Source organism: Pleuronectes platessa, chromosome 9, assembly GCF_947347685.1.
Source record: "Pleuronectes platessa chromosome 9, fPlePla1.1, whole genome shotgun sequence".
NCBI classification, from domain to species: domain Eukaryota; kingdom Metazoa; phylum Chordata; class Actinopteri; order Pleuronectiformes; family Pleuronectidae; genus Pleuronectes; species Pleuronectes platessa.
The window spans coordinates 26612945-26625756 of NC_070634.1; the positions used below are offsets into that span (position 1 = coordinate 26612945).

General features: G+C 43.9%; 1 protein-coding gene across 1 annotated transcript in view; it reads left to right on the top strand.

The window, feature by feature from the left end:
* Positions 1-5807, top strand: part of adcyap1r1b (adenylate cyclase activating polypeptide 1b (pituitary) receptor type I) — a 6514-nt gene extending 707 nt beyond the window's left edge. Inside the window, exons 2-13 of the mRNA XM_053431012.1 lie at positions 1235-1337; positions 2337-2450; positions 2537-2640; positions 2732-2829; positions 3536-3668; positions 3752-3905; positions 3982-4042; positions 4123-4192; positions 4284-4375; positions 4662-4791; positions 5150-5191; positions 5619-5807. Of these exons, the coding sequence (XP_053286987.1) occupies positions 1235-1337; positions 2337-2450; positions 2537-2640; positions 2732-2829; positions 3536-3668; positions 3752-3905; positions 3982-4042; positions 4123-4192; positions 4284-4375; positions 4662-4791; positions 5150-5191; positions 5619-5807 (1290 nt within the window). The remainder of the gene's footprint in view (positions 1-1234; positions 1338-2336; positions 2451-2536; positions 2641-2731; positions 2830-3535; positions 3669-3751; positions 3906-3981; positions 4043-4122; positions 4193-4283; positions 4376-4661; positions 4792-5149; positions 5192-5618) is intronic.
* The last annotated feature ends 7005 nt before the right edge of the window (positions 5808-12812 follow it).

Below are 12812 nucleotides of genomic sequence, written 5' to 3' on the forward strand. Positions count from 1 at the left end.
TAAAGTCTGATGGAAGCAATTACTCATAATTCATTTTTACTTCCATACTCTTTAATATTTTAGGAGGAAATATCATCCACAGTAATTAAATCATTGAGTCATGGTCTGATTCCTCAATCACTCAATTCCTCCCTCTGAGCTGTTACTGCATTGTACCTGCGTCTGTGTACTTCTACTGCGTCACGCCGCTGCTGCCGAGAGCGCGGCACATGAATCATAAACCTCATAAACCTCATAAACCAATATCTGTGGATCCAGAGTCTGCGTCGACACTTGTTCTGCACGACGCCCCAAAACGACAGCGTCCCTGTGGCGCTCGTAAATCCTCCGTGTATATTAACCCCCCCCCCCCCGCTGCACCTCGTAAAGAGGGGACGTGGCGTCTCCCCCACTGACGCCAGCACAGACACAAGTTCGTCCTGGGAGCAGAACCCCCCCCCCGCAGACACACAGGAGGAGGAGGAGGAGGTGGAGAAGGAGGAGGAGGTGGAGGTGGAGGAGGAGGAGGTGGAGGCTCCTCTGGACCTGAACTCTGCCTCTGGAGTTGTAGCTCTGGGATTGACCTTGTGTGTCTGTCAGTGGTTCTCAACTGACGCTGCTAACTGACATGCTCCAGTGTGATGAGCCCCTCGTTATCAGTCCATCCATCACATCTCATTTGAACAGCCGGTTTTCACTCGTAGGTTTTAATAAGGTGCGACAACCTTTGTTCTTAACCTTCACATTTTTAAAGGGAGATAAACGTAGAAACCTCAGAGGGAGACACATGTCCTCTGTCCTCTCCCAGGACGGACAGAGGGACAGTAGATGCTGCGTGTGACTGAGAACATAAGGACAATAAGAGCATATTCAACACTGTTGGACGTATGAGGTCCATTCACACAGAACCACTTGTGTTTGGATCTAAGGGGATTCAACTCAGTCAGTAGTGGCTCTGCTGCTGTGTGTGTGTGTGTGTGTGTGTGTGAGTGTGTGTGTGTGTGTGGGGGGGGGGGGGTTGCAGCAGCTCTGAAAGGGTTTGTTTTTAATTGGCCGAGAGTTTAAACTGATCCCAGAGCGGAGACCTTCTCCCACACTGTGGTGTGAACCACACACTGGAGCTAATGAAGCCAATTTAACTGCAGGTCCTTCCTCTCTGCTCTGATGTAATCTACAGACACTTCAATCCCTCTCTCTCTCTCTCTCTCTCTGTGGTGTGTGTGTGTGTGTGTGTGTGTGTGTGTGTCTACTCCAGGTCTGGAGCCAGCAGGTCCCTGTTAACTGTGTGATCAAGCAGGAGCAGGAGAGCTGTGAGGAGAAGATGGCCTCCGACGATCCCGGGAACGATCCTGAGTTCGGTACGTCTTCATCTTCCTCTTCCTCTTCCTCTTCCTCTTCCTCTTCCTCTTCCTCTTCCTCTTCCTCTTCCTCTTCCTCTTCGTCTGCGTTTGTTTACCAAACAGGATTTTGTTGACGTTTTCCAACAGTTTTAAAATGAAGCTAATTAAACTAAACCCGAGATAGGGAGAAGGTCTTCAGGGCTCCACACTAATGAGCAGGAGCTGCTGCAGATGAAGAGATCAGTGCAGAGCTTCAGAGGTTCCCTCAGGTCTCCGTCTGTCACAGGGACGATGGACGAGTTGAGGGTTCACAGAGTTTGAGATGATCCAGCAGACGTTGAACATGAAACTGTGAACAGCTTGAAACCTCATTCAGCTTTAGACGGTTCACACGGGGAATCCAGGTTTATCCCTCATTAGAAGACAAGTTACTGTTGATTGAGACATGAGGATGATGATGATGATGATGTAATGAGAGTTGATCTGTGAGACAGTGATTGACAGGCGTCTCATTGGCTGAAGAGATGCTCTGAGATGCGTCTCCGTCTCGATGTGATTTCAGGAGACACATCATCAACGTCTCTTGTCCTCGGGCTGTTTCTGAAAATGTCTGATGAATAAAAAGATGAATTATCTGGAGAGCGCCACAATAAACAGACTATTGACCTTATTCTGAATACGACACCTTGATTATGAATTGCTAATTGAAAATTATATTTATATTCCATAATAATCAGTTTTTGACTCACAGCAACATTTACTGCACTAAATCTCGAACAATCTGAAATGATCATATTCAGGTTATGATAATCAGATTAATATCAGAATATTGGCGTCTATGTAAACATGTTACCTGAAACAACATGAGTGTAACGCTGATGCTACATCTGACATTTGACAACAGAAAGTTTAAAACAATAATTCAGCATCAAGTGCATGAATCTGGTCGAGCTGTTTTATTTCCCATGGTGAACATGTGTCCCTAAAGAGACACTGTGTCCGTCCACCTGTCCTCAGGCTGTCCCTGGATGTGGGACAACCTGACGTGTTGGAAGCCGGCGAGGGTCGGTGAGGTGGTGGAGGTCAACTGTCCCGACCTCTTCACTCAGTTCATGAGCGGCGAGGACTTCGGTGAGTTTAAGGTTTTCTGCTTATTGACCCTGAATCTGAGTGAGTGAGTCATGTGACCCCTGTGCTGAATGGTTGTGTGTCCACAGAGGTGGGGACGGTGAGTCGCAACTGCAGCGAGTTCGGCTGGTCTGAGACCATCCCTCACTACATCGACGCCTGCCTGTACGAGGAGGGCAACAGCACCCACCCGGTGAGTGCACCCCCCGTCTCCAGCTGTTTGTTTCAGTGGGAATAAAAACTGAGACGACAGAATCGAACCTGTGTGATCGTTGTGTGTTCAGGACATGTACTACGTGTCGGTGAAGGCTCTGTACACCGTGGGCTACAGCGTCTCTCTGGTGTCCCTCACCACAGCCATGGTGATCCTGTGCAGGTTCAGGTGAGAACACACGACCTTCATCACACAGGACGGTTACAACCCGGAGTACTCAGTTCCTCTTCTTCACATAATCGAATTTAAAACAATTACAAATCTAACAGTGATAAATAAGATTTTTTCTCTTTCCTAACCCTAACCCAACTAGTTTTTGAAAGGTGCTGTTTAAATAACCTAAAATTATTATTCATATTATTAATAATAATAATACCTTTTCATTTCCTGGAAGTTTAAAGTTAATCATCTTCATGTGTGTATAGCCTACGTAAGTATTTAAGTGTAGTTGATTATGATAATACAGTTATGTTAAATATTATAGAAATGCATTGATTACATTATTAGACTAATTTTACACTGAAGCTTTAAATATAAATAAATGATCTGTACCACTACTACTAGTATTGTTGTACTATTCTTACTGCTACTATTTTAATATTAATATTACTCCTGCGGGTATCATACTAGAATATATTATATATACTGCAATTATTGACTTACTTATACTATAACTGCAATTATTATCACATGTTGATTTTTTGGGGGTGAAAATAAACAAACAGAAGCGTCCCAGGTTCGATTCCCTTTACAGCCTGTGGTCCTCATCCTCTCTGCCCCCCCTTCCAAACTGAAACTCTCTCTGTCCAATCCAATCAAACCCATAAAAAATACACTTAGAAATGAAATAAGAGATTTGTGTGTCTGTCCTCAGGAAGCTGCACTGCACCAGGAACTTCATCCACATGAACCTGTTCGTGTCCTTCATGCTGAGGGCCATTTCCGTCTTCATCAAAGACGGCGTGTTGTACGCCAAAGAGGACAGCGAGCACTGCTTCATCCACACGGTGAGGAGACCCCTCCCGGCTGAGACGTCCTCAGGCCTGAAGCTCGGGTCCACTCACCTCCTGTTGTGTGTGTCTGTGTGCAGCTGGAGTGTCGAGCCGTGATGATATTCTTCCACTACTGCGTCCTCTCCAACTACTTCTGGCTCTTCATCGAGGGCCTGTACCTCTTCACGCTGCTGGTGGAGACCTTCTTCCCCGAGAAGAGATACTTCTACTGGTACATCATCATCGGCTGGGGTGAGGCGTCTCACACATCTTCACCTGATTCTCATCTCACACTCGGCTTTAAGTGACGCCATGTTTGTTTGAGCAGGCGGGCCGACCGTGTGCGTGACCGTGTGGGCCGTGCTGCGGCTGCACTTCGATCACATCGGGTGAGTAACGAACACAGAACACGCGTGTGCGGCCTCATGTTGAAGGTTGTGTGTTCATGTGGCTGAACGTTGTCTCACAGCTGCTGGGACATGAACGACAACGCTGCCATCTGGTGGGTGATAAAGGGACCTGTGCTGGCCTCCATCATGGTGCGTTACAGAAACAGCAACACAACCGACAGGAATATTTGTGTTTTATAAAAAGCTCCCTGTTGATTGTGTATGTTTTGTTTATCCACAGATAAACTTTGTTCTCTTCATCGGAATCATCGTCATCCTGGTGCAGAAGCTCCAGTCTCCAGACATCGGAGGAAACGAGTCCAGTATTTACCTGTGAGTGACGCTCACTGTTAACCTGAGAGGAAAGTGTCTGAGGGACTTTAGATTTCAATATTTAGTTGAACTTATATTAAACTTTGTGTTTTACTGCCTCGTTGTGTTTATCCCCAAAACGTTCCGTTCAACAGACTCACATCTTTTTTTATATGTGACCATTTAAACTTGTTCTTTTAATCTGTTCCCCCTGGACCTGAGTGTGCAGATTATAATGAGGACACACTGTCCCTAGTCCAGTTCTCTCATGACAATGTGTGTGTGTTTGTTTGTGTGTGTTGCACAGGAGGCTGGCTCGCTCCACTCTGCTGCTGATCCCTCTGTTTGGGATCCACTACACTGTGTTCGCCTTCTCCCCGGAGAACGTGAGCAAGCGGGAGCGTCTGGTGTTTGAACTCGGACTGGGATCCTTCCAGGTGACTCCTCCTGCCAGTTTAGAATCATTCAGGAGAACAGAGTCGAGTTGAGGTTTGAGATTTGAGCTGTTTTAGGATATGAAATCGAGATTGTCGTGATCGGACACACGTACATTTCAGTGTCGGCCATTATCAGCTAAAGATCTGGAATCTCCTCGTGTTTCCAAGTTGACGTCTTCGTCTTCTTCATCCTGAGATATTTGTACAGATGAAAGAAGAAGAGTTCATTTTCATTTTCCAGTCTCATCAGTAAAGGATCATTAAACTTCAACCTATAAACTAGAGAGTACAAACTCACTTTACATTATTATTATTATGATTCTGTCTCCTCATGTGTCTGTCCCTCTCGTCTCTGCAGGGCTTCGTGGTGGCCGTCCTCTACTGCTTCCTGAACGGAGAGGTAAATCCCCTTTTAAACAAATCACTCACACTTCTCAATGCACATTTTAATCAAACATCACTGAGTATGAGGGGGAGTGATTCAATTAGTGATTTGATCAGGCACATTGTTTTCAGTTTATGGAATTGAAAGAAATATGAATATTCAAAATGAATATCTGAACCAAACATATCCCTGGGAATATTCTTTCCCCAGAAAACTCAGATCTCATAATTGTTCATGTTTTTTAATTATTTATCCTTCATTTCTCAAGTTTGAAATTATTCAAACAAAAAGTTTTTGTGTGGAACCCAAAACCTCACTGGTAGAAAACCATTAGAACCTGAAAGCAATGAGCTGTGGGAGCAGAGTCAGGCTGAGGGACAGTGAGTGAGTCTCCTTCCAGCGAGGTCCATTAATAATGACCTTGTGAAGTATATCCCTCAAGGTGCAATCGGAGATCAAGAGGAAATGGCGCAGCTGGACGGTGAACAGGTACTTTGCTGTGGACCTGAAGCACCGGCATCCCTCGCTGGCGAGCAGTGGTGTGAACGGGGGGACGCAGCTGTCCATCCTCAGCAAGAGCAGCTCGCAGATCCGCATGTCCAGCCTGCAGGCCGAGCTCCCGGCCACCTGAGGGCCGCCACCGCCGGGGACACCACCACATCCACCCCCCCCACCCTCGTCCCGATGACCAGCCTCACCGACCCGTTCCTCAACCCGTACCCCAACCCCTACCCGGACGACACCACCATGGAAATAGACCAGGTCTGACCGGCCTCGACCCCCGAACCACGACTAAACCTGAACGTCAGCCGCCAAATCACCAGACACTTCACGTCCTGACCTCTGACCTCTTACCCGGCTGGAGTGAAACTAGCTCCTCTGGAAGGACGTGACTGAGGAATCAATCCAGCGTCTTGTTGGGCTGAACCCTGCTCGCTCCTCTGTACATAACGTGTTCGTGTTGACATCGTCTGGTGCTACAGTGTCGGCTGCTGCTGGTGTAGGGACCAGTGTGTCCCTGCTGAGACTCTGCAGCGTGTGTGTGTCCCTGCAGAGACTCTGCAGCGTGTGTGTGTCCCTGCTGAGACTCTGCAGCGTGTGTGTGTCCCTGCTGAGACTCTGCAGCGTGTGTGTGTCCCTGCTGAGACTCTGCAGTGTGTGTGTGTCCCTGCAGAGACTCTGCAGTGTGTGTGTGTCCCTGCAGAGACTGTGCAGAGTGTGTGTGTCCCTGCTGAGACTCTGCAGTGTGTGTGTGTCCCTGCAGAGACTCTGCAGTGTGTGTGTGTCCCTGCTGAGACTCTGCAGCGTGTGTGTGTCCCTGCTGAGACTCTGCAGTGTGTGTGTGTCCCTGCAGAGACTGTGCACCGTGTGTGTGTCCCTGCAGAGACTCTACAGTGTGTGTGTGTCCTCTCCCGGTGTGTCCCCACAGAGACTCTACAGTGTGTGTGTGTCCTCTCCCGGTGACGGTTCATACATCCGTCCTCCAGCTTCTCCTCGTCTTTTATGTCCGACTGTCCTAACTTCACAGGTTCACAGCTGCTGCTCCGTCCAGATTTAGAGACAAGACGCTCTGATGTAAATACGTTAAAGAGCCGATGACTCATCATGTTGAGAACGGATCAGATTCATAAGACGTAGAAATCACGTTCACGTTCTGGGCCGTAAAAGTTTAACCATCCGAGGTAGAATCACCACAAGCTACGAGATTGTGAAGCAAGTTTATGTTCTTTACTTTCGAGATCAAGTGCGTTTTTATAAAGAAAACGTGTTTTATTCACAACATCAGAGAAGCGCCACACTACCCACAATCCTCGGGTGTTGTGGCGACGTCTCTGATTGGTGTAGATCACCGTTACGATGGAAATGTTGACCACAACCGCGAAATTCATGTCGGCTGTGATCGGATTCATCAGCGTTAAGTTACTACACAACACTAAACACTACACACAAACATACAAGACACAAAGTACAACATATTACAACACTAAATAACTAGGTCATTGTCCAATATTTCTCTTCTCTGATTGGTCGACCTAGTTCCAGTATTCAAACTTTTTTTTATAAATGTGTTTTTATATAAATGTCGATGGAGGAAATTAATGGGAAATTTACTTACGGAACCAGAGCGGTTCTAAAAGTGGGCGTCACTGGAAGTCGCTCTATCTCACTGGAGAGACCAGTGTTACAAACTGAGGGCACAGGGTTTAAGAGATGCTGGGATGTGAAGCATTGTGGGAGATGTAGTGTTTTTGGAGCTTGCACAGTAGAACCCAGAGTTTGAAGGTTCATAAGTGTTTCTGCTCGAGACGAATGAGACAACGACCTGATGCTCAGAGTGAAAGTGACCGAAGTCTTATGAGTCACTGCTGAGACGAGCCTTCGTCTCCTGTGTCACGTGACTGAAACACAATCTGATGTGATGAAGACGAGCAGACTGAGGAGCACGGAGGAGAAGATTCACCACAACAGGTGAAAGGACATATTTTCTACACTTATGTGAAAATGCCAAAAAGTTAAAATAAGAGTAGAAAACATAACAGGGTTGGATGCTTGAGTATAAAGCATCTTCATTGGGAGGTTTCTGCCGACGCCCACAAACCCAAACCTCTGTTGAGATCCAACACTGACGACGTGGCAGCAGCAGAAGAAGAAGAAGAAGAAGAAGAAGAAGTCGCCGGTCGGTTCCGCCTCTAGATGTAAAACAGCCGCTAGTACAGAAAATGTCAACGAGCCCGTGACGCTCCGGTCACGAGTTCAACCGCTTGCATGAAACTGCATCTTATCGTCCATGTGGTTTTGGTCTACGGACTCTTTTTTTGTGAGAAATCTGTGTTTTGATTGTTGGATTTTTTAAAGAGTTTTTTCATGAACTTTTAGTGTTTAACTTAAAGCTGTTGCCTTGGTAACGCGCTGTATTACTGGTGAAGGTCTGAAACGTCACTGCACTTTTAAAAAACAATATTTAATGATCTGTTTGGGAAAACGTGTTTCTGACCCTTTGAGAAATCCCTCTTTTTTACTTCTCAACCTGGGTCTTATGTTTATTAATGAGGGTAAATTAATGGTACTTAGAAAAAATATGTCCAATAGATCTTTTCCGCCAGCAGGAACGACTCTGTGGCTACCATGTAATCGAATGGGGCAACTGGGACAGTCCAAGAAAAGACTCCAATTAGGGACGAGTATCGAAGTCAGACGCTTCGTCTCATTGGTCCACGATCAGAAGAAGATAAACAACCTCTGGAGACTTGAGAGTGAGACGTCTTGTTGTGTGAGACGTGTGAAATGTTTCAGACTCTCGGTAAAGACCCAGAAAAACTATTTAAGCCTTTAATTGGTGAAAAATAAGAACTTTTAAATAATATTTCCTCGACTGTCCCAGTTGCCCCATTAGATTAGATTGTACTGCCCCCGTGTCACAGCTGCTGGAATTAAAAAGTTTCAGTGAGAACCATTAGTTAACTTTATAAACACAGTGCCCAGGTTGGAAAATACTTATAGAGGGTTTTTCTTTTTCTAATGAGCTGCAGTATCTTTGTCGCTCTGTAGGTGTCGCTCTACTCACATTTAAAACAAGCACACTGAGGTGGATGTCACTTTTGAAGGGTGACTTTATTCTCGTTCCAAAGATGAAGTATTCGACTCCTCTCCGAGTTCATTTTGCTGATGTCACAGCAGATGTTTCCTTTGATCCAAGTCGACCACGAAATCCCTGAAAACGTTCGACTCGACTTTGTGTCTCAAAAGTGCCTTTAAGCACAAAACACGTATTTTAACTTCTTTTGATGATTTGTTAAAAAAACGAAACTGCAAAGTAACGAAAAGGGTTTGACAAAGTGCTTTTATGATGCTCAAGACTAAATCAGTGTTTATAACCCGGAGGCCTTCGAAGTACTTTAACATGTCTGTGTCGACGACGAGTGGAAAACCATTTTTAATTAAACTACTACTGAATATTTACTCATCGTTGTACAATAGATCACATGATAAAAACATTTGACTTTTAATCTTCAACAGATTCATCCTGCATCGGTTTGCTCTTCAGCAGAAAAGTGGAAATGACTGAACTGTAAAATAAATCTCCTGTAGATTTCACAACATTTCTCGTTTCTCCAAAGACAGAAATAATTTAACTTAAACTATAAAACATTAATTGTCATTTCCTTCATAAATACACACAAGTTGTTGTAATAATAGAGAAGCACATCTCCTCACTTCAGTTAAATTCACACAATACATTTTGTTCGCAGGAAAAAAGACGTCTTGACAAAAGTCTTCAAATTGCCTGAATGACTTAAAATAACAATTTTTAATAAATTATTATATTGAGCGATTAGTTTTTACTCTTATTTATAATTTTGAAACATGTAAGTTACAGTAAGATCCAAGTTTGAACATTTGAAAAACTTCTCCCATCGTCTGTAAATGTTTTTCAGTTAAATCAACCGTGGATGAAAACTCGTTTCTGAAAAACAAAACATTTCCAGACATTGAAATATCGTCACTGATATTCTGAGGGAGAAATGTTAACGATCTTTTTTATTTGTCACGTTGACCCACAGACGTCTTTTGACCTGCGAACATAAATGTGTTTCCTGCCGAGTCCGGAGAGAGAGAAGAGAATCGAGGTCCGACCAGAACCTGTGTCGTCCTGTTGTTCTGCTGCGTCTCTGTCTTCAGTCCCACCTGCAATAATAACAGTGCAGGTCCTAACAGCGGCCATAAGGGGGCCCTGTCCCATTTGCTGATGATGGGGGGGGGGGGAGGGCTGAACAATCGTCAACCTCTGGTTCAATTCAACCTTCATTTCAAACATTAAGACAATCTCAGTTTTTTGTTTCTCGATGTATTTATAGAGGATTTCCTCCAGTGGGGGTGGGGGGGGGGGGGGGAGCCTTATTGTTGCCAGTACTATGTTGATGTCAGACAAAGATGTAACCACGAGGATAAATATTCCTTTGAGCTCTGAGTAGTTTAGTGGAAGTGTTTGAACGTCCCAGAGTCGAGCTGTCATTTCCTGTAAATGAACTTTTCTGTGGTGAATATCTGTCGTTTTAAAAAAAAAAAGGTAAAAAAACCTTTGCGCTGTGATTGTTCTCCTGGTTTTTACTGTTCTTTTATAAATGGTGGTGGTGTTGGTGTCGTACTCTCTGATTGGCCGATGCATGCGTGTTCAATCGAGCTGATCTCATTCCGGTGGCGGACGGAACCTCGAGGGAGGAACCGGCTCTCGAGACGTCACCGGGAACCTGAGCTGCGTTTCTCAGCTGATTCATAAAACAGAGATAATGGTTTTCTACTGTGAAAGATTTATCTCAACCGTCACACACACACTTTTCCTTTGAATGTTCATCTTCCCCCGAAACAGGAGGAAAAGAAAAAAGTGCCATAGAACTGCTGTTTGTTCCTTTTTTGGTTCTCGGTGTTTTTACTGCAAAGCATGAAAGCTTGGCTCTGGAGCCGCGGTGGCTGTTCTCCGGGGCCTCGTGGTGCTCGGCCCCCCGGGCTGAATGTAAACGTGACTTGAAGCACTCGGCTGTGAGCCCGCTTCGCTCGGCAGCTTCTTATTCTTCATCTTTCTTTTTGTACATTATATAAATATCGAACAATAAATGTTCCTAACTGTTCGGCTCAGTGACGTTTCAGTCTTTCTGTCTTTTATCTGCACTTTTCTTATTGTCAGCCATGAAAATACCGAACACATGATGTCCTTATTGACTCCTCCTGAGAGCTGAGGGCACAAACATGCTTTCATTTCATTTCACTTTCTTTAACATCCTGAGAGATGAAACTTCTCTTCAGAGAAAATGCTTTTAAAGAGCATCAGAGACATCTTGATGGTGAAAACAGGACATTTGGTCCAGATCTGGATTTTGAGATTAAAAGTATTTCTAGGACGTGATCTTTATATATTTAACGTGCTGTCACAAATCAAAGGATGGATATTTGACCTGCCTTTAATGTGAACAGTTTGCAATAAATCTCTGTAGAATATGGAATATAGTGATAAATAAGATATATATATAAGGTAATGGTCCCAATAAGATGACACCAAACCAGAAACGTTTCAATCACGTTGTAACAGGAACCTGGAAAATAAACATTCACTTGTTGAAGTCAGAGAAAAGAGAAGAGTCTCTTCATCACTGCACAACTTCAAACACATTCAACTTTTGCAGATTCAAAAACAGAAGCAACATGTTTATGCTCAGTACATGGAATATTAATAATAATAATAATATTAAACATATGAATCCTGAAATGCAGAGAGACAGTGAGTTATAGTTTGGTATATAGGCACTGTAGTGGTGATTAACTGAGCCATGGATTATACTGTAAATATACATATACAGTATGAATACAGTTTAACAAACACCTGCTAAACGTAAAACATCTCGTCTCCTGTGAGGAACCTAGTGGTAGCATTAGCATTAGCATTAGCACATTGCACTAAACACGTTGCGACATGTACAATTTAAAATTTCTCCACATTTTAACAAGATTGTTGCATAAAAGAATAAAACTAAACTATACAAAAACAAGATAAATATAAATATCAACTTATCTCTTCTCACTTTAAAATTAATCTATTTTCATTTTACAATAACAAGGTCATTTCTTCAGTTAGTCGTATTCGACACATGTAAACCAGCGCAGGTCTGTTCACATTCACACAGACATAAAAACAACAACCTGGCAAATAAATAGATTTTACAGTCTAGTGCTCCAGACGTGCACGAGTGCACTGTGCAACATGTTGTGTTCAGAGCCACCGGCGGTAACACAATCAGGTTCAGTTCATCAGAGACCTGAACGTGATCGTGAGACAACCGAACGCCACGAGGCTCCGAATCCGTTACAGCGACGAGGACGAGGGAATAAATACTGTCACTTTGCAGATGAAGAGTTCAACGTGGTGAGAAAAGGGTTTTCTGTCAAATCTGTAAAATAATCATCTGTGATCGTGTCATCGCTGCCTGGGAATCATAACTTCTACTTTCATTAAAATTACAAGTTAGGCGCCTTTAAAAAGGTTTAATGTTCCCTTCAGTGAAATAAAACCCTCATGATCTCTGGAATAACAAACTAATTGCATTTTTATGCATAAATTAGTGAATATTGTTGATAAAACACAAAAAGAAAACTTTGACCTAAGAGATGTTGGATGAGTGCTCAGAGGGGGGGGGGTCTGACCTGAGTGGGGGTCGCTCAGGTTCACCGGGCAGAAGTTTGACACGTCTGTAGTCGGGGGTCACAAACATGTAACGTGAGTTTGTGTTTGTGAGTCTGAGAATTATCACGTCTCAGGTAAAGTCAACGTGGAGTGAATACATTTAAAGTTAAGTTGAAGTCATCACTTGTAAATCTGGCAGCACATGAAGGATTCTGCAAAAACATCCTTAAACAATATAACAACTAAAAGAGAAAGTTTTCCACTTCTCATTAATGCTGTTGCATCAAGAGGCTGCAGATCACCTAGAGGGCGCTCACGAGCTCATCCTCACTGACCTGCTTCTGAACCAAAAGGCTGTTTGTGATCTATAACTGTCATTTAAATAAAGTATAGATTTTGGTTTATCAGGTTTGAATGGTTGATGATGACGTTAACGTTTCTCCACATTGACACAGAAAGCAA